The sequence below is a fragment of the Ranitomeya variabilis genome, chromosome 4, assembly GCF_051348905.1.
Source record: "Ranitomeya variabilis isolate aRanVar5 chromosome 4, aRanVar5.hap1, whole genome shotgun sequence".
In the NCBI taxonomy this organism is placed as follows: domain Eukaryota; kingdom Metazoa; phylum Chordata; class Amphibia; order Anura; family Dendrobatidae; genus Ranitomeya; species Ranitomeya variabilis.
The window spans coordinates 53,479,475-53,499,435 of NC_135235.1; the positions used below are offsets into that span (position 1 = coordinate 53,479,475).

At 46.3% G+C, this 19,961-nt stretch overlaps 1 protein-coding gene across 2 annotated transcripts in view; it reads left to right on the plus strand.

Moving 5' to 3' along the window:
- The window catches only part of LOC143769726 (gamma-aminobutyric acid receptor subunit pi-like), a 257,463-nt gene that overhangs the window by 21,097 nt on the left and 216,405 nt on the right, over window positions 1-19,961 (plus strand). For both annotated transcript variants that reach the window (XM_077258535.1, XM_077258536.1), the window contains exon 3: window positions 3,660-3,766. In XM_077258535.1, coding sequence (XP_077114650.1) covers window positions 3,660-3,766 — 107 coding nt within the window. The remainder of the gene's footprint in view (window positions 1-3,659; window positions 3,767-19,961) is intronic.

Consider the following 19,961-nt stretch of genomic DNA (forward strand, 5'->3'; position numbering starts at 1 on the left):
AGAAAAATGATTTTTTATTTTCACGGCTCTGCGTTGTAAACTTCTGTGAAGCACTTGGGGGTTGAACGTGCTCACCACACATCTAGATAAGTTCCTTGGGGGGTCTAGTTTCCAAAATGGGGTCACTTGTGGGGGGTTTCTACTGTTTAGGCACATCAGGGGCTCTGCAAATGCAATGTGACGCCCGCAGACCATTCCATCAAAGTCTGCATTTCAAATGTCACTACTTCCCTTCCGAGCCCTGACGTGCGCCCAAACAGTGGTTTACCCCTACATATGGGGTATAAGCGTACTCACAACAAACTGGGCAACAAATATTGGGGTCCAAATTCTCCTGTTACCCTTGTGAAAATAAAAAATTGCTTGCTAAAACATCTTTTTTGAGGAAAGAAAAATGATTTTTTATTTTCACGGCTCTGCGTTGTAAACTTCTGTGAAGCACTTGGGGGTTCAAAGTGCTCACCACACATCTAGATAAGTTCCCTTGGGGGTCTAGTTTCCAAAATGGAGTCACTTGTGGGGAGTTCCTACTGTTTAGGCACATCAGGGGCTCTGCAAACGCAACCTGATGCCCGCAGAGCATTCCATCAAAGTATGCATTTCAAAACGTCACTACTTCCCTTCCGAACCCCGACGTGTGCCAAAACAGTGGTTTACCCCCACATATGGGGTATCAGCGTACTCAGGAGAAACTGGACAACAACTTTTGGGGTCCAATTTCTCCTGTTACTCTTGCAAAAATAAAAAAATTCTGGGCTAAAAAAATATTTTTGAGGAAAGGAAACACATTTTTTATTTTCACGGCTCTGCGTTATAAACTTCTGTGAAGCACTTGGGGGTTCAAAGTGCTCACCACACATCTAGATTAGTTCCTTGGGAGGTCTAGTTTCCAAAATCGGGTCACTTGTGCGGGAGCTCCAATGTTTAGGCACACAGGGGCTCTCCAAACGCGACATGGTGTCCGCTAATGATTGGAGCTAATTTTCCATTCAAAAAGCCAAATGGCGTGCCTTCCCTTCCGAGCCCTGCCGTGCGCCCAAACAGTGGTTTACCCCCACATATGGGGTATCATCGTACTCAGGACAAACTGGACAACAACATTTGGGATCCAATTTCTCCTATTACCCTTGGGAAAATAAAAAATTCTGGGCTAAAAATCATTTTTGAGGAAAGAAAAATTATTTTTTTATTTTCACGGCTCTGCGTTATAAACTTCTGTGAAGCACCTGGGGGTTATAAGTGCTCACTATGCATCTGGATAAGTTCCTTGGGGGGTCTAGTTTCCAAAATGGGGTCACTTGTAGGGGAGCTCCAATGTTTAGGCACACAGGGGCTCTCCAAACGCGACATGGTGTCCGCTAACGATTGGAGCTAATTTTCCATTCAAAAAGTCAAATGGCACGCCTCCCCTTCCGAGCCTTGCCGTGCACCCAAACAGTGGTTTACCCCCACATATGAGGTATCGGCATACTCAGGAGAAATTGCCCAACAAATTTTAGGATCCATTTTATCCTGTTGCCCATGTGAAAATGAAAGAATTGAGGCTAAAAGAAATTTTGTGTGAAAAAAAAGTCCTTTTTCATTTTTGCGGATCAATTTGTGAAGCACCTGGGGGTTATAAGTGCTCACTATGCCTCTAGATGAGTTCCTTGGGGGGTCTAGTTTCCAAAATGGGGTCACTTGTGGAGGAGCTCCAATGTTTAGGCACACAGGGGCTTTCCAAACGCGACATGGTGTCCGCTAACGATGGAGATAATTTTTCATTCAAAAAGTCAAATGGCGCTCCTTCCCTTCCGAGCCTTACCATGTGCCCAAACAGTGGTTTACCCCCACATGTGAGGTATTGGTGTACTCAGGAGAAATTGCCCAACAAAATTTAGGATCCATTTTATCCTGTTGCCCATGTGAAAATGAAAAAATTGAGGCAAAAATAATTTTTTTGTGAAAAAAAAGTACTTTTTCCTTTTTACGGATCAATTTGTGAAGCACCTGGGGGTTTAAAGTGCTCACTATGCATCTAGATAAGTTCCTTGGGGGGTCTAGTTTCCAAAATGGGGTCACTTGTGGGGGAGCTCCAATGTTTAGGCACACGGGGGCTCTCCAAACGTGACATGGTGTCCGCTAAAGATTGGAGCCAATTTTTCATTCAAAAAGTCAAATGGCGCTCCTTCCCTTCCGAGCCCTGCCGTGCGCCCAAACAGTGGTTTACCCCCACATATGAGGTATCAGCGTACTCAGGACAAATTGGACAACAACGTCCGTGGTCCAGTTTCTCCTTTTACCGCTGGGAAAATAAAAAAATTGTTGCTAAAAGATCATTTTTGTGACTAAAAAGTTAAATGTTCATTTTTTACTTCCATGTTGCTTCTGCTGCTGTGAAACACCTGAAGGGTTAATAAACTTCTTGAATGTGGTTTTGAGCACCTTGAGGGGTGCAGTTTTTAGAATGGTGTCACTTTTGGGTATTTTCAGCCATATAGAACCCTCAAAATGACCAAATGTGAGGTGGTCCCTAAAAAAAATGGTTTTGTAAATTTTGTTGTAAAAATGAGAAATCACTGGTCAAATTTTAACCCTTATAACTTCCTAGCAAAAAAAAAAATTGTTTCCAAAATTGTGCTGATGTAAAGTAGACATGTGGGAAACCTTATTTATTAACTATTTTGTGTCACATAACTCTCTGGTTTAACAGAATAAAAATTCAAAATGTGAAAATTGCGAAATTTTCAAATTTTTTGCCAAATTTCCGTTTTTTTCACAAATAAACTCAGAAATTATCGACCTAAATTTACCACTAACATGAAGCCCAATATGTCACGAAAAAACAATCTCAGAATCGCTAGGATCCGTTGAAGCGTTCCTGAGTTATTACCTCATAAAGGGACACTGGTCAGAATTTCAAAAAACGGCAAGGTCATTAAGGCCAAAATAGGCTGGGTCATGAAGGGGTTAAGTTCTGTTTAATAATGAGAAATTACACAGGAATAAGGTATTGAACACACTTACTAAAATGTATTTAATACTTCAAACAAAAGTCTTTGTTGGTGATGACCACTTCAAGATGCGTCCTTATGGAGAAACTAGTCACAGGCATTGCTTAGGTGTGATTTTGGCTCATTCTACCACTCAAACACTCTTCAAATCATGAAGGTCCTGTGGGCTCCTTCTGTGAATTTTGAGCATTAGTTCCTTCTCTACATTTTCTCTTGGATTCAGGTCCGGTGATTGGCTCGGCCATTCTAGCAACTTTATTTTCTTTCTCTGACACCAATTGAGAGTTTCCATGGCTGTGTGTTTGAGATCATTGTCTTGCTGAAATGTCCACCCTCGATTCATCTTCATCATCCTGGTAGTAGCATTGCACCCACTTATTTCTGCTGCTGTATATATTTACTATGAGTATGATGAAATAAAAATTATTAATTGCTTGTCCAGCATTTATTGTTTCTTTTGTATTCCACCTCAATTCCCACTTTGACCAAAAGATGAAAACCCTGAACAAAGATCCCTCTTTGTTGACACAGAATAGACTATATGAAAATGGTTTTTCGAAACTTAACAACTTTTTAAATGCAAAAGTTCTTCATTAGTCATTTATGTTCGAAGTAGTAAGTGAAATATATTCATTATTTATTTCCCATTACCTCCACCTGTGTCAGCTATCTTCTCACCATTAATGCAGAAGGAAAGGAGGGAGAAATCCTTCCCCCTACAATCCAGAAGCTTATGAAGGGATACAACAAATATCTGCGCCCCTTCTTTGATAGTGAGTACTGGTTTATCATTTTTAAGTAACTATAGGAATATTGTGCTGATTTTTGTATATCATGTGTTAAAGTTTTTACCAAATGCAAAGGTTAGCAAGCACTATGGGGAGAATGGCATACGTAAAGAGGTGATCTAACCCATAGTATAAAATAAAGAATATTTGGCTCATAACAACGTCTGGTATTAACATCATGTATCTTAGTACGATATGTAAAAAGAAATATGAATAGAAAAAGAGGACTATTAATGGATATAAAAATTTACTTCCTCTGTCTTGTAGAAAACTTTGCTATCACAAAGACATATCCAGAGAAGGGTAGAGGTTGATACAAAAAATGTTTGTTGTTTTTTTAAGTACATTACATCTTCATCTGTAATTGTGCCTGTACTGATTCCCCTGTGTCTGAAGCATAGGTCCACCTTCAGTGATGGACGCACATGCTCAGTGGCTTCCTTGCTCATGCTTCATGGTGATCTGGTAGTGAAGAGGCCAAAACTTTGTTGTAATGAGAGGAGAACTATGCATGTGAAGTTGATATAACACCCGGGGGCAAATGATTGCAGACATAGACATAAATGTAGACAGACAGACAGAAGGCAAATATATAGGATATTGTTAGGATAAAGAGGTAGAAATAACATTAGTGCAACCCGTGAAGTCGCACAGCCATCCAACAAGTGAGGGAGCCCATTGTGTATTATGATGAGCTTTTGGTTTGCAAAGGGCCCATATACTGTACTTACTCAGGGGCACTCTTCTGTCTGTGACTGTCCCTGGTGGGATCTTTGAGGGACAACTAAGGGTACTGTCACACAGTGGCACTTTGGTCGCTATGACGGTACGATCTGTGACGTTCCAGCGATATCCATACGATATCGCTGTGTCTGACATGCAGCAGCGATCAGGGACCCTGAGAATCGTATGTCGTAGCAGATCGTTTGGAACTTTATTTCGTCGCTGGATCTCCCGCTGTCATCGCTGGATCGTTGTGTGTGACAGCGATCCAGCGATGCGTTCGCTTGTAACTAGAGTAAACATCGGGTTACTAAGCGCAGGGCCACGCTTAGTAATCCAATGTTTACCGTGGTTACCAGCGTAAAAGTAAAAAAAAAAAAACCGTACATACTCACATTCCGGTGTCCTTCAGGTCCCTTGCCGTCTGCTTCCCGCTCTGACTGACTGTCGCCGTAAGGTAGTGGCACAGCACAGCGGTGACGTCACCGCTGTGCTTTCACTTTACGGCGGCACTCAGTCAGAGCGGGAAGCAGACGGCAAGGGACCTGAAGGACACCGGAATGTGAGTATGTACGGTATGTTTTCTTTTACTTTTACGCTGGTAACCACGGTAAACATCGGGTTACTAAGCGCGACCCTGCGCTTAGTAGCCCGATGTTTACCCTGGTTACCCGGGACCTCGGCATCGTTGGTCGCTGGAGAGCTGTCTGTGTGACAGCTCCCCAGCGACCACACAACGACTTTCCAACGATCACGGCCAGGTCGTATCGCTGGTCGTGATCGTTGGAAAGTTGCAGAGTGTGACAGTACCCTAAGAGTTAGAGGCAACAAGAGTTAGCAGGAGATGACTGCAAAGCACTCCTCCAAAACTCTTGGTCAAATGCTACAGGCTGCTGCCTGCCCATAGGAAGAGAAGAGTCCAAAATTGAAGAGATGTGCATAAAGAGGCTGAAAGGGTTAAATAAAATACTGAAGTTTTTTTTACCTTCATATGGAAATAGTAATAACGGGTATTACTCCAGAAATTTTTTTTTTCAATTCTGATTAACAAGTAGACATTCACTGAAAATGGTATTTTTCTACACAAAGGGAAAGATAAGGCTATAAACCTGTTTTGGATTACACAACTTTTTGTGAATTGTTTTAAAGGGGTTGTCCACTACTAGGACAACTCCTTCTTGAACTAAATGTTTGGCCCCCGATAAATCAAAATACCTATACTCACCTCCCGTGCCGGTGACGTTTCTGCAGTGTCTGCACTCGTTATGCCCGGGGCTCCCGTGTGGTGTTGTGGCACGAGACCCCAGTGCCCAATCAGTGCTGGCATCACTGTCCTCACCTAAATATGGATTGACCATGAAGAGGAAGTCCGGGCTGCAGCTGATCCCTGTTTTCTTCTTCATCTTCAACCCGTACATAGGCGGAGACAATGACACAAGCGCTGAAGTCACGTGTCACAACACCGCACAAGCGCGCTGGGGAATGCGAGTACTGACACCACAGCAACCACACTGGCACGGGACGTGAGTATACACTTTATTATTTTATGGGGGCCAAACATTTAGTTCAAGAAGGTGTTGTGCTAGTAGTGGACAACCCCTTTAAACAAAATGAATAAAGCAGCAGTGGGAAAGGAGGCTTATAAGAAAGTTGAGGGAGGACACATCTGCACCTAATCATAACGTCATAAAATAACCTCTTCAGCAAGATTATAGTGGTCATGACAGAGAATGTCCCTCAAACAATTATTGTCATGACTCTGTTTTCGGGTATCCTGGTACCAGGGGCTCCTTCTCTGGCTATAACACTCGGGGCACCTTAGCTTGCATTGTTCCCTGGATTACTTCTGATGGTGAAGATGCCTGAACTCCTGAATCTGCCCTCAGACTGTACCTTTCCCCAACCCAGGGAAGAGGGAAGTAGTGGTGTATGGCAATACAGCAGCTAGACTAACAAGTCTAACAATACCAACAGGGATAAAGGAAAATACCAATCATACAAATATACTCACACAAACAACAGAGGTAAACACCGAGGAGTGGAGTATGGGGAAAACCAAAGTAGTAGAAGGAGAGAATTAGCACACAACCAAAACCTTGCAACAGTCTCAGATAAATCCACCAAACACCTTCTCAAACAAGAACAAACCACCAGCTCCTAAACTATGTTACAATGAAGCTAACTCTGGCAATAAGTGCTGGCCAGAGCGCAGAATATAAGGAAAGGGGAGTGGCTAACAGTGAACAGCTGGGAGACTTAATGCAGGAAAGCTTTTAATCAGTGAAGGAGTACGAGAAATCAAACAGAAATCTTCTGGCTCCTCTCTGTTGCGGTAAACCTATGACCGTTATCTTGAATGTATGTGTGGGCTTAGTCTTATTACAGCAAAGGAAATGCAGAAATGCCTGTGTCTATGGTATGTGCATCCTTCCTAAAGTGTGTGACACAGAATCTTATTTCACCAGTGACTTACATATTGACACCTTAATTTAGTATATCACACTAGACAATAATATTATTATGCCTTCCCATCTGAATTTTTTAAAAATAATTCTGTAGCTTTCCAAGAGATGTAGTATTTGATGCTGCACGTATGCAACTAAGTATGACATACCTAGAGTTATTGAAGCTGAAGGCAATTTTTGTTTTGGAAATTATAAAAGCAGACCGATCATAACAATTGTCTTCTTAATATATACTTCCTTGTAATGTCTTCATGTCTTCACATCCTGTTCCGTCCAGATGTTTACAGATCCCAGAATTCCAAGCAGAAGAAGTTCACCGACCTCCATATTGGGACACCCAAGGGATGGCTGTCTTAATATGGAAACTGCTGGTGGTACCAGCCTCTTGAACAGTACCACCAGTAGATCACTGCCGGTCGCAACACACACACACACACTGTATACGCCATACGCAGCCTCTTGAACGGTACCACCAGCGGAACATGCCGCCGCCGGGATCACCCGAATGATTGACTGACTGCCATCTTTGTACAGGAGGAGTGCATAGCACATAGGGTGGACAGGTCAAAGAAGAGAGCACAGACGGAGAAGTCTGCACATGGGGAAAGAAAGAGTGGATAGGTGGGTGAGCACATGGGGGGGAGAGATTCTCAATGCTGCAAAGCCTGTCCCCATCGTGACATTACCGCCCTCCCGATGCAATAGCATAGGGCCTCAATCTATTATTATATAAGCATTAAGGTAAGATTGTTCCTTTAGAGTTGCTGTGGTTTATATTTTATATACAATTGCAATCAAAATTATTCAGCTCCCATTGCAAATTTGGTGCATTAGTAAAACTTGCAAATCTTCTGCTGTTTGCAATAACACAAAACAATCGAAAAATAATAATTTAAGTCCCTCAACAGAACTAATATAAGAAGTGACTTCTCCATATTTAACATAAAATTACACTTTTGCTGACTACTGCAGTTTCAAAATTATTCATCCCCTTCTTGCCTTTAGTATTTAGTAGAGCACTTTGTCATGACCTGATGCAAACATGATGCATTGCCAGACACCAGCATTTGGCAGCGTTCCCGAGGAATCTTAGTCCATACTTCATGGTCAATAGCTTCTAGTTCACAAATATTCTTGGGTTGTCAATAGGGTGGTCCAAAAATTTAAGAGGACAGATTACACAAAGAAGGAAAAGAAAGCTAAATGATACAAAGGCATTGAATGTTCCTCCAGATTCAACAGGAAGCAGAGTTTTCAAGGTCAAGGATAAAGGAACAGTGTCTACATTACCTGAACGTGGCAAAAAGAAGACATCTCCTAGATTCCAATCAAAATAAAGAATAAAAATAAAGAAATCACATGTTAGTGTAAACTTAAAGGAGTTGTACTAACCTAGGAAGCAATCGCCTATCCATATGAAAGGGAGTAACTTTCTGATTGCTAGGAGTCTCAATGCTTGGGCTTGTTCTCTGGATCATTGGAGGTCCCAGAGGTGAATCCCTGATCAGCAAGTTATCACCAATCCTTTTAAAAGGTGATAGCTTTCAAAGTTGGCAAAAAGCCCTTCAGTTACTTTGACATTCGCGGGAGATGCTTGACCGCTTATTAGTCATTGTCGCAATTATGGATAACTTGCACCAATAATCAATCCCTTATGAATACCTCGAGAGAAATAATGAGACATTTGTCATGAAAACATTTTCCTTAATATTAAAACAGTTTCACTCTGGGCTTCATTCTAGGATGTAAGTCAACCAAAAACTCTGTCATTACCTGTTTTATACAAGCACTCAAACTTTTCAACTCAAAGTGAAAAATTTTGAATCCGTGCTAATACACCAACTGATTGATAAAGTCCATCAACTGTTCCTCTTTAAAGAACTCTGGAAGCCAAATGCCAGACAAACCTCATAATGCATGGGATAATCCGATTAAGTACAACAACTCATATTTCACTACTATGTTGATGCTTTTCTACCTAAAGTGGACAGATTAAAAACCACATTAATGCTCAGATATCTCCATTCGTTAATGCCCGCCAAACTTAAATTAGCACTGTAGTTATAGATATGTTATAGGTGTTATCTTTTAAGTTAATTTGTTGGGGGCATGATATACAGGTGCTTGTTAGTGCGGCCTTCCTGACACACTGCCCTAAGCTTCTGTTCTCAAAACTGCTGCTGATGGAAGAGCATGTGACCAGACTTGTCTATCAGCCTCCTCGAAAAAATAAAACTGCACTTGGAAAAGCTTTTTTTCAATTGTGTGTACATAGGGAGAGACCTGTCAATCACCTGGAGCAGCACTGAGATAACCAAACTACTGCTGATGTGCCGGAGATCATTGCCTTTTTATATGACCTAGTTTCAGCCAAGCTTTCACTTTTGGTTAGATGACCTCACATTTCACTCTAGAATACTTTGACATATAGAGGAGTTCATGGTTGGCTCAAATACTGAAAGGGTCCAGATCCTGTGGCTGCAAAACAAGCCCAAATCATTATCACTGACCACTGTGCTAGACAGATAGTATTAGGTGTTTGCTGATATGCTGTGGTTGATTATGTGCTTATTATGGCCAGCCATCTCTACTTTATTATTATACTGTACTGTGATGAACTTCAACATTTAACATGCTGAGGCCTTTAGATTCTGAGCTGTAGCTCTTTGGGTTTTTGTTATTCCTCTAAGATTTGCACAGTTTGTCCGTGGGGTGAATTTGCAGGGTTGTCTACTCTTGGGAAGAATGTCAACTGTTTTATTGACTAGTTTGCCACTTGTGAATAATCTTTCTCATTGAAGAATAGTGCGTCACATTGATTTGAAATACCTTTTATAACCCTTCTGAGGTAGATGAACAGCAACAATTGCTTCTCAAATAACATGCCTGAATGCTCTGGACCAGCAAAGTGCTAAAACTTCAGCTTTTCTACAGTTGCTCACACTTGCTGATTAACAATAAATCACCTAGCTGCTACATACAATCTTAATTCCTATGGAAGCAGTAAGGTTTACCTTAATTTTTCACACAGTTTCTGCATTCTGACCTAGTTTTTAGTAAATAAATAATAACCTGGTGTAATTGTTCATGTGGTGTTATTCATCCTAGGTTGTATTTACCAAATGTTAAGACTTCATAAGGACCAAATGTTACCTTTTTATGAACTAATAGGTAAAACTAAAGGAATCAAAGAGGGGGTACTTAAACATAAATTTAAAGTAGGACGTTTGTTTTTCACCTAGATTTAGAAATGTGTGGTACTATTAGTTTTTATGTTATATAAGTTCTTGCACTGTTTCGGGTGAGTGTATTACTGAGTCACGGCTAAGCAGTCAGGAAAAGATGAATGTAAGTTCAAATAAATTTGATTATTTTGAATAATCGGCTCCAGCGATAATAAAATATCCCAAGATATTGTCCCCTAGAGAGGTTTCCAGAGATCGCACTAAACTACTTCAGACAGTCTGGTATTTATTTTCTTTATTTGCTTATTTTCATCGCCCTCTGGTTATGTGTTCAGATTTCATCAGTCAAAGCAATATATATTCTAATGAATTATTAACACATATTTAAATAAGTACACATCAACAGAAATAAGGCAGGATATATACTTAGTGGAGTGGGGGATGGAGGGAGGGCATAGTTATGGAAGAGCTTCCTTATTCATGTTGACCCCATAGATGTCTACTAAGTGGAGATCCCCACTCTAGGATGCCCACCTGTTGAGGGAACCGGAGATCCTCAACCCCATTTCAATATTACGGTCTTAAAATAATCTCTATGATCTTTGTCATCAGTGGTGCATATCCTGCTTAGATTTTTGACATAAGCACTAAGCAGAACCTGAGAGCTGAGAGCCATTGATAGGCGAGTGACCTACAGACCACCAGGGAAGAATTAACCCCTGTAAAACTCTAGACCTACGTGATACTGGCATTAACTTTTTCACTAGCATGGTTATTACTGTTTAAAGGGCATCAGTCAGTAGGAACAACCCTCTTAAGCAGTCTATATGGGCATGCAGGGCATAAAAAGTTGAATAAAATGATTTCTTGATGTTTTATGGAGCGCCCCCACACCGCCGCTGGGCCGAGGGGTACCCGGCACCGGGTCTCTGAGTCTCTGCTCTGGGGGTCGTCACGGTAGCTAGACCCGGTCCGTGGCCCTGCCGGTCAGTGGGGGGGACGTCCGGTGCAATGAGTGGTGATAGTGGTGCAGTTGTGGGGTGCAGGTTGCGGTAAATGACGAGGACACCAGGTTGCAGTCTCTTTACCTCTTTACTGAAGATCTCTGGGTCCTCAGTCCGGAATACAGATCACCAGGCTGCGCAAGTCCGGCCGGTCCAAGGGCACTTCCAGAGTTCACTTTGCAGGTGGAAATCAGTGCCTTCCTTCTTAGCGCTATGTGTTGTAGTCCTTCCCTGCTGTGCTTACGGAAAGTACCCCACAACTGTTGTGTCTGTTTCTTAAGTTCCCTCACAACTCGATTAGTTGATGTTCTGCTAATCCTCCGTCCATCCCGATATTCTGGTTGGAACGGCACCTGTATGACGGGTAGGCTCGGAGCTCTTCCGGGACCCTAGAGTCGCCCCTCTCCACAAGTTGCCCCCCAAGACTGCATAGGTGATTTAATGTGAGACAGCCCGCCTGAGACTGACTGTCCTGCCGTAGGTTTGAAGTATTGCTTGAAGCTAGATATCTGTATACTTCCTCGGCGTTCCGGCCACCGGCTACATGCCTCAGTAGGATGTTGCCTCAATCTCACGGCACGACCCCTACTGGTATTCTCCTATTTGCTTCGATCTCGTTTCTCACTCAGCACAATATATCTCTCTTCTAGTCCTTCCTTAGGGCACCGCCGCTTCTCTGTGCAGGCACGGTCCCGTTACATTCTTTCCTGTAGCCAGGTCTCCATCAGGGTCCCAAACCTGACAGAGGCCCTACCGAATCCTCTCCCGCAACACCCTCTGCCACAAGGTGTTGCCTGGTTCCTATCCAGTCACCTTTCTCTCTAACTTCCTGCCTGACCCCCAGTTTTACCAGTATGTGAGGAGTAGCCTAATGAATAGCACCCTTAGCTCCCCCTGGTGGCCCGGCTGTGAAATGTATTGGTGTCTGTGATACCTGGTCAGATGAACTCCTTCAGTGCCATCCCCATAGTGGCGGGGCCACAGTACTGCAACGACCAGGACTCTGGGGCGCTGCACTCCCCCCCGGTTAAATCCAGTACTCCAGGACTGGGAAGAAACAACAATACAGGTTAGCAAAAAGACAGACAATTTTTGTTGAGTGCAAATAACAATAAGTATACTTGAACAGGCTTCCCTTTATGGGAGGTGAGGACACTTGAACGTTATAAAACATGGTTAAATATTACAGCAACAGGCTATCAATAACTTCTATTACCCAACCGGGTATTCTACTTAGTGCAATTCTTTGAACCATAATTTAACATTGCCCTTAAGGATGTACACTCAGCATCCATTAAAGACCTTCTTATAATCACATTATAAGGCAAGTTTAACTTTACATTCTCCTTCTTTAAATCTGCAGGACCGCCTGTCCTAACGGCGCCAGACCTACTGCCTCTCCTTTCTTACAGGACCGCTCCTTTCAGCCCGAGCCTTCTGTCTTTCCTTCTACTATACACAGTATAGAACATAACATACTTTCAGTTTTAGGAACACTGAGCCATCTGCATATGGCTCCTAAGAGGACTCGCTACCTAACCCCTACGGGTTCACTTTCTGTCCTCTGCAACACATTTTTAACTTTTTCTTTACAATAAACTGGCTTTCTATGGAGGACTCAGGGTTTACCTTCTATCCCCATCTTCTATCAACATTGTCAACTATCCTCTTTAGCGCATTAACTCCTATCTTAACTTCATTGCTAACAACTATGCAGGACACTATGTCTGCCCCTACGGGTCTACTGCATCTTTCTCTCTGAAAACATCATCTGCATTTCTTTACAATCAACCAATCAAATACATATAACTTTTACATGTAAGGGTTATCATCACTTTCGCTCATCAGAACATTATTGCTATCCATCAATCTTAAAGCAATACGGTTCTTCAAATGTAAAATGTGGATGTCCCCTTTAAGAAGGGACCAAGTCTTTAAGAGGTAGCATCTCTCCTCTGGCTATCAGTCCATACCCAGCAAAGGCTCCGGTGCGGTATCTTCGCAAAGAGTCTCTTTCCAAGTAAAACCAGTAGGAAACACCCTTAAGAAGGTGTGAACTATATACAAGGAGTTTGTATCATGCATTGTTCATGATTGCGGCAGTTTTTATAACATTATGGAAAAATAGCAGAAGCAAACAAAAACAGTAGGGATCCTGGGTCAACAAAGGGATCCATTGAAGGGTTAACCCTAGATGGGTTTAGCAAACAGTAAACAAACAGTTAAAGAAAGAACTATTTACATTTTCATGGTATCGAGGTTTATTCTTGCTCAGGTGGCCTTGGCCCCTGACCTCCGACTGCTGCGTCTGTGCCGATGGCAGGTCCCGCAGGGGCCGTCAGATCACCCGGTGTCTGGATTTGAAGGCTGACCTTGCTTGCAAGTTCAGTAGCCGCTACTAGGCGTACAGTGGTGATGGTCACAAGATCTGGCAAATCTGGTTCGGTCAGGATCGGGGCAGCAGGTGACGCTCCCTCAGGCTCACATCGCCGGACATCCCGAGCACACCATCCTTGTGCATTCCGGCGACGGGTGTACGTCACCTGATCCCCCCTTCATAGTGGATCGCCATCCCGGTCGCAGCAGGGAGTTTTCACGTTGTAACTAGCAACAAAGACGTCAGTTGGTAGCCCCGGTTCCTGTATGGAGCCCCATCCTTTCTTCGGGTGGAAGGCCGACACAATTCCCCGCTTTACCACGTCTTTCCTGCCATGCACAGACTTCTTGCGTTGCGTTTCTTGTTGTTCAACTTCGTCTCGATTTTTCCAGTGTTGGATCAAGCATTGATTGTACTGTTCCCAGGTAAGTATTGCAATGGTGAGACCATCCCCCGGGGCCCCATCCGGCTCAACCCAGGTGGTGTCCCACCGGAGCATCACCCCGTCCGGGCCCACATCTATGGGTTCTCCCCACTTGGTCGGTAGCGGCGGTATCAACTTCCCCATCGCGCTGGGGGTGAGGACCACCCGCTCGACTGTGAATGAAGGGTTACTGTTGCGGGGAGGATCGGTCGCGAGAGCGGGATCGAGCGGGAAGGCAGGGGTGTCTTCCGTACCTGTGCCTGATGTGATCCCACCGATGTCGATCTGGTCCACTGACGAGGGTGCTGGAGTCGGCTGCAGCTCGGACCGCGGCTCCTCCAATACGATCCCCGAACGCGGCTCCGCCCGTTGCGGTTCCTCCTCCGCTGGCTCCGAGGTCGGGATAGGTGGGCTCAGCTCCGCTGTCTGTTCCAAGGGCTTCGTGTCCTTCCGCTGCGGGGGACGCGGGTCCGCCTCCGGTGAACGAGGGTAAGCCAGGACCGTTCCTTCCTCGTTCTGGCACTCGCTGTTCGTCGTCATGGTCTGATGGTCGGTGGCAGTGCATGCATCGGACTCCGCCATTTCTCCAGGGCCGGGCTTCTCCGTCACCTGCTTCCCGCCGTTGCAAATCAGGGGGCGGTCCTCCTCGGTTCCTGGGTAGATTGTCCTCTCGCAGCAGGAGTCGGAGGGGGCGGTAGCCATTTTTTGCGCCGCTCTGGTAGTCTCCTCCCATGGCACGCCCTCCTTCTTCTCTGGCGTAGCAATGGCGACGGCCTTTTTGGCGGGAACTTCTCTCGGTCAACGGCAATACACAGTCTCTCAATAAAGTACAGTCCAAGCACGATAAGTCACAGTTCCAAGGCAGACATGACCTGATTCTTCAGGCTTAAGTAGATCCTGTTCGTGATGCCAAGTTGGAGCGCCCCCACACCGCCGCTGGGCCGAGGGGTACCCGGCACCGGGTCTCTGAGTCTCTGCTCTGGGGGTCATCACGGTAGCTAGACCTGGTCCGTGGCCCTGCCGGTCAGTGGGGGGGACGTCCGGTGCAATGAGTGGTGATAGTGGTGCAGTTGTGGGGTGCAGGTCGCGGTAAATGACGAGGACACCAGGTTGCAGTCTCTTTACCTCTTTACTGAAGATCTCTGGGTCCTCAGTCCGGAATACAGATCACCAGGCTGCGCAAGTCCGGCCGGTCCAAGGGCACTTCCAGAGTTCACTTTGCAGGTGGAAATCAGTGCCTTCCTTCTTAGTGCTATGTGTTGTAGTCCTTCCCTGCTGTGCTTACGGAAAGTACCCCACAACTGTTGTGTCTGTTTCTTAAGTTCCCTCACAACTCGATTAGTTGATGTTCTGCTAATCCTCCGTCCATCCCGATGTTCTGGTTGGAACGGCACCCGTATGACGGGTAGGCTCGGAGCTCTTCCGGGACCCTAGATTCGCCCCTCTCCACAAGTTGCCCCCCAAGACTGCATAGGTGATTTAATGTGAGACAGCCCGCCTGAGACTGACTGTCCTGCCGTAGGTTTGAAGTATTGCTTGAAGCTAGATATCTGTATACTTCCTCGGCGTTCCGGCCACCGGCTACACGCCTCAGTAGGATGTTGCCTCGATCTCACGGCACGACCCCTACTGGTATTCTCCTATTTGCTTCGATCTCGTTTCTCACTCAGCACAATATATCTCTCTTCTAGTCCTTCCTTAGGGCACCGCCGCTTCTCTGTGCAGGCACGGTCCCGTTACATTCTTTCCTGTAGCCAGGTCTCCATCAGGGTCCCAAACCTGACAGAGGCCCTACCGAATACTCTCCCGCAACACCCTCTGCCACAAGGTGTTGCCTGGTTCCTATCCAGTCAGCTTTCTCTCTAACTTCCTGCCTGACCCCCAGTTTTACCAGTATGTGAGGAGTGGCCTAATGAATAGCACCCTTAGCTCCCCCTGGTGGCCCGGCTGTGAAATGTATTGGTGTCTGTGATACCTGGTCAGATGAACTCCTTCAGTGCCATCAGACGTACCATGGCTTCCCATAGTGGCGGGGCCACAGTACTGCAACGACCAGGACTCTGGGGCGCTGCATTTTATTCTTGAGAAATCCATATTTTTCCTATTATGTAAATTGCTTATCAAGATCTATCGGACGGTCATAGATCTCTGTAAGCATCTGCATCCGGAGCTTATTTTAAATAAAAAGGGATTTTAACAGTATAGATCAGGAGAACGGACTGTCAGTCGTTGCATGTCTCACACTGGTGACAGCTCCTCTTATTTAAAACTAGCTATTGAACCCGTTCTACGCCCGGGTGGCGAGCATTTATATTGGTATATGGTCTCCATCCTGGTATGTGCTGCTCCCATCTTGCTCTCCCATCCTGTTATGTGGTGCTCCATCCTGCGCCCCCATCCTGTCATGTGGTGCTCCATCCTGCATCCCCATCCTGTCATGTGCTCCCATCCTGCGCTCCCATCCTATTATGTGCTGCTCCATCCTGCGTCTCCATCCTGTCATGTGCTCCCATCCTGCGCCCCCATCCTGTGATATGCTGCTCCATCCTACACCCCCATCCTGTCATGTGTGTGCGCCCCCATTATGTCATGTGCTGCTCCCATCCTGTGCCCCCATTCTGTCATGTGCTGCTCCCATCCTGTGCCCGCATCCTGTCATGTGCTGCTCCCATTCTGTCATGTGCTCCCATCCTGCACCCCCATCCTGTCATGTGTGCGCCCCCATTCTGTCATGTGCTGCTGCCATCGTGCGCAATCATTCTGTCATGTGCTGCTCCCATCCTGCGCCCCCATTCTGTCATGTGCTGCTCCCATCCTGTGCCCCCATTCTGTTGTAATGTGCTGCAACCATTCTGCCTGTTCCTGTTTCCATTCTGCCATATGTTGCTTTCATCTTTCTCTCTCCGGCTCTACTGCCCGAGTGCGGCTGTGCTGAGTGAGGGCGGCTGTGCTGAGTGAGGGCGGCTGTGCTGAGTGCGGGTGGCTGTGCTGAGTGCGGGCGGCTGTGCGTGGCTGTGCTGAGTGTGGGCGGCTGTGCTGAGTGCGGGCGGCTGTGCTGAGTGCGGGCGGCTGTACGTGGCGGTGCTGAGTGCGGGCGGCTGTGCGTGGCTGTGCTGAGTGCCGGCGGCTGTACTGAGTGCTGGCGGTTGTGCTGAGTGTCCGCGGCTGTGCTGAGTGCCGGTGGCGGTGCTGAGTGCGGGCGGCTGTGCGTGGCGGTGCTGAGTGCGGGCGGCTGTGCGTGGCGGTGCTGAGTGCGGGCGGCTGTGCGTGGCGGTGCTGACTGCGGGCGGCTGTGCGTGGCGGTGCTGAGTGCAGGCGGCTGTGCTGAGTGCGGGTGGCTGTGCGTGGCTGTGCTGAGTGCCGGCGGCTGTGCTGAGTGCCGGCGGCTGTGCTGAGTGCGGGCGGCTGTGCGTGGGGGTGCTGAGTGCGGGCGGCTGTGCGTGGCGGTGCTGAGTGCGGGCAGCTGTGCGTGGCGGTGCTGAGTGTGGGCGGCTGTGCTTTGCGGTGCTGAGTGTGGGCGGCTGTGCTTTGCGGTGCTGAGTGTGGGCGGCTGTGCGTGGCGGTGCTGAGTGCGGGCGGCTGTGCGTGGTGGTGCTGAGTGCGGGCGGCTGTGCGTGGCGGTGCTGAGTGCGGGCGGCTGTGCGTGGCGGTGCTGAGTGCAGGCAGCTGTGCGCGGCTGTGCTGAGTGCCGGCGGCTGTGCGTGGCTGTGCTGAGTGCGGGAGGCTGTGCGTGGCTGTCCTGAGTGCGGGCGGCTGTGCGTGGCGGTGGTGAGTGTGAGCGGCTGTGCTGGGCGCCGAGTGCTGGGGGCCTGAGCAGGCGGGGACACCGGTGCGCTGTGGGGGTCAGGTGCCGGAGTCGCCGCTAGCTCAGGCCCCCGGCACTTGCTATATTTACCTGTCCCCCGTTCCACTGCTGCGCGCCTGTCTTCCGGGGTCCTCTGCCTGTGACTGTTCAGTCAGAGGGTGGCGCGCATTAAGCGTGTCATTGCGCCCTCTGAAATGAACGTCGCAGGTGGACGATGGAGCAGCGCGCAGGAGTGGAACGGGACAGGTAAATATACTCACCCTCCGCCTCCTGGCTCGTCCCTGCTTCTCCGTTGGAGATCGCGGTGTGCGTTCAGTGCTTACGCATACCGCGATCTCCTGGGAGCGTCACTCTGTGGGGTCCAGACTGCGCTGGCGCTTGCGCAGTCTATAAAGGCTTCGGACAGAGTGACGCTCCCAGCGTTATATTATAGATAATCTCTGGAATCTGATTCTCAGGGAGATCTAGGTCCTGCCCTTAACATCTAATTTACATATTAGGACAAATGTGGATTTCTTTGGAATAAAACATCTGATGTCAGATTTCAAGGTATTATTTTCCTCAGCTTTCTTTGACCTGCATGCCCATATAGATGGCTTAGGAAGGTTGATCCTACTGACAAGTACCCTTTAAAAATTAGTAACCCTGCTAGTGAATGTCATAGAAAAAAATCCCACCACCCTCAAAACCCCCCTAGCAGTATAGCCTGATCCCAAGGGGTTTAAGAGTTACGTTCATTAGATGTAATTACAATACATAAATAATTCAACTCTAACTAATGAGCTCATCTATGGAGTTACATCTTTAGGCGAACTTCATGCTGTTTAGGCGACACTACAATGTTTGACCTCAGTTGGACTTTTTGACCTATCTGGCTTATCGGAGAGACATTTGACAATAATCATATTAATTGGAAAGCTGTCACTAGAGTTAATTGGATGGGACCAGTGATGATCCTGCCTGTTCTGCCTCTTTCCAAGACAACAATGCATTTTCACTGTCTTTCTTTCAGTCAAGAAGAATTTGTCATCAGACAGAATAAATTAAGTTGTTTATTCCATTGTGTTTTTAAGCATCTTCTTGTATTTTTGTGCTGCCTGCCTTCGACATCTCAGGTTATATCTAATATATGAATGAACTTTGCAGGATCACCGTATAGAGTGAATTCAGGCGGAAAAAATCAAGTTGCAAATCAAAGAAAATCTGACACAAATCTGTAGCAAAAAAATCCTCCTGTGATACATTTTTAGCAGGTCTCATCCTTAGTACTGCAAAGGGTGAAATTTAGAGATGAGCGAGCAGTAAAATGCTTGGATACTCGTTACTCGAACAGAGCAATTTCTAATGCTCGTGTAGGGGATGTGAAATGTTTTGTTGTTCCCTTTTCTCCCTCCCAACCCCTTTAAGAATGTAAACATTGATTAATGTGTTCATACACGGTGGTACTGCTACACATAAAGTGCATTACCACCGTGTACAAGAGCATTGCTATACCTTCCGTATATTGCTCTGTATATTTATGTAATGCCATTGCCAAGGTATTTAGTCATCAAAAGTGGGGAATCCGGGGGTATGAAAGGTACTGCTATAATGCAGAGATGATGCTGAATTGAACGATATTTTTACCTCATATAAAAAAAAAGGGGTGACAGATTCCCTTTTAGTCAGTCGGGGTCTGGACACCCGTGCAGCTCACTGGGCTTCCTAGCCAGAAGTCACTGTGCCCCCGTAACGTTCAAGGAAGGGGCCCAGCATAGAACTGCTACACTGAAGGATTCCTCTAGGAGGAAAGAAGAACGATAGCGCTGCGGACGCAGCTAAAGGAATCTGTCCCCACAGAGAGAGAGAAAGAAAAGAAGTTTGTTGAGCCGGGTAGCACAAGCATGATATGGCAGGTCTTTGCCTGGGCGGCAGTCCTTAGCACTGGGGCGAAGCGGTGTAGGACTCCCCGATGTGAGTCAAAAATTCTGGATGGAACAGATTCTGCGGGACTGGAAGATTCGGTCCGACCCAGGGCTGAGCATAGTGAAGGAAAGGACAGAGAAGGGACAGAAAGGAAGAAATCAACCGTGATACTTAAAGTGCCTGTATTTAAGCAAGTTGTGCTGAGTAAACAAGTTCCTATTGAAGTTAAGCCGGAGTGTGTCTCCTTTATTGCGGAACCGTCTGTGAGGAATATATCCCTGTACTGGGCAAG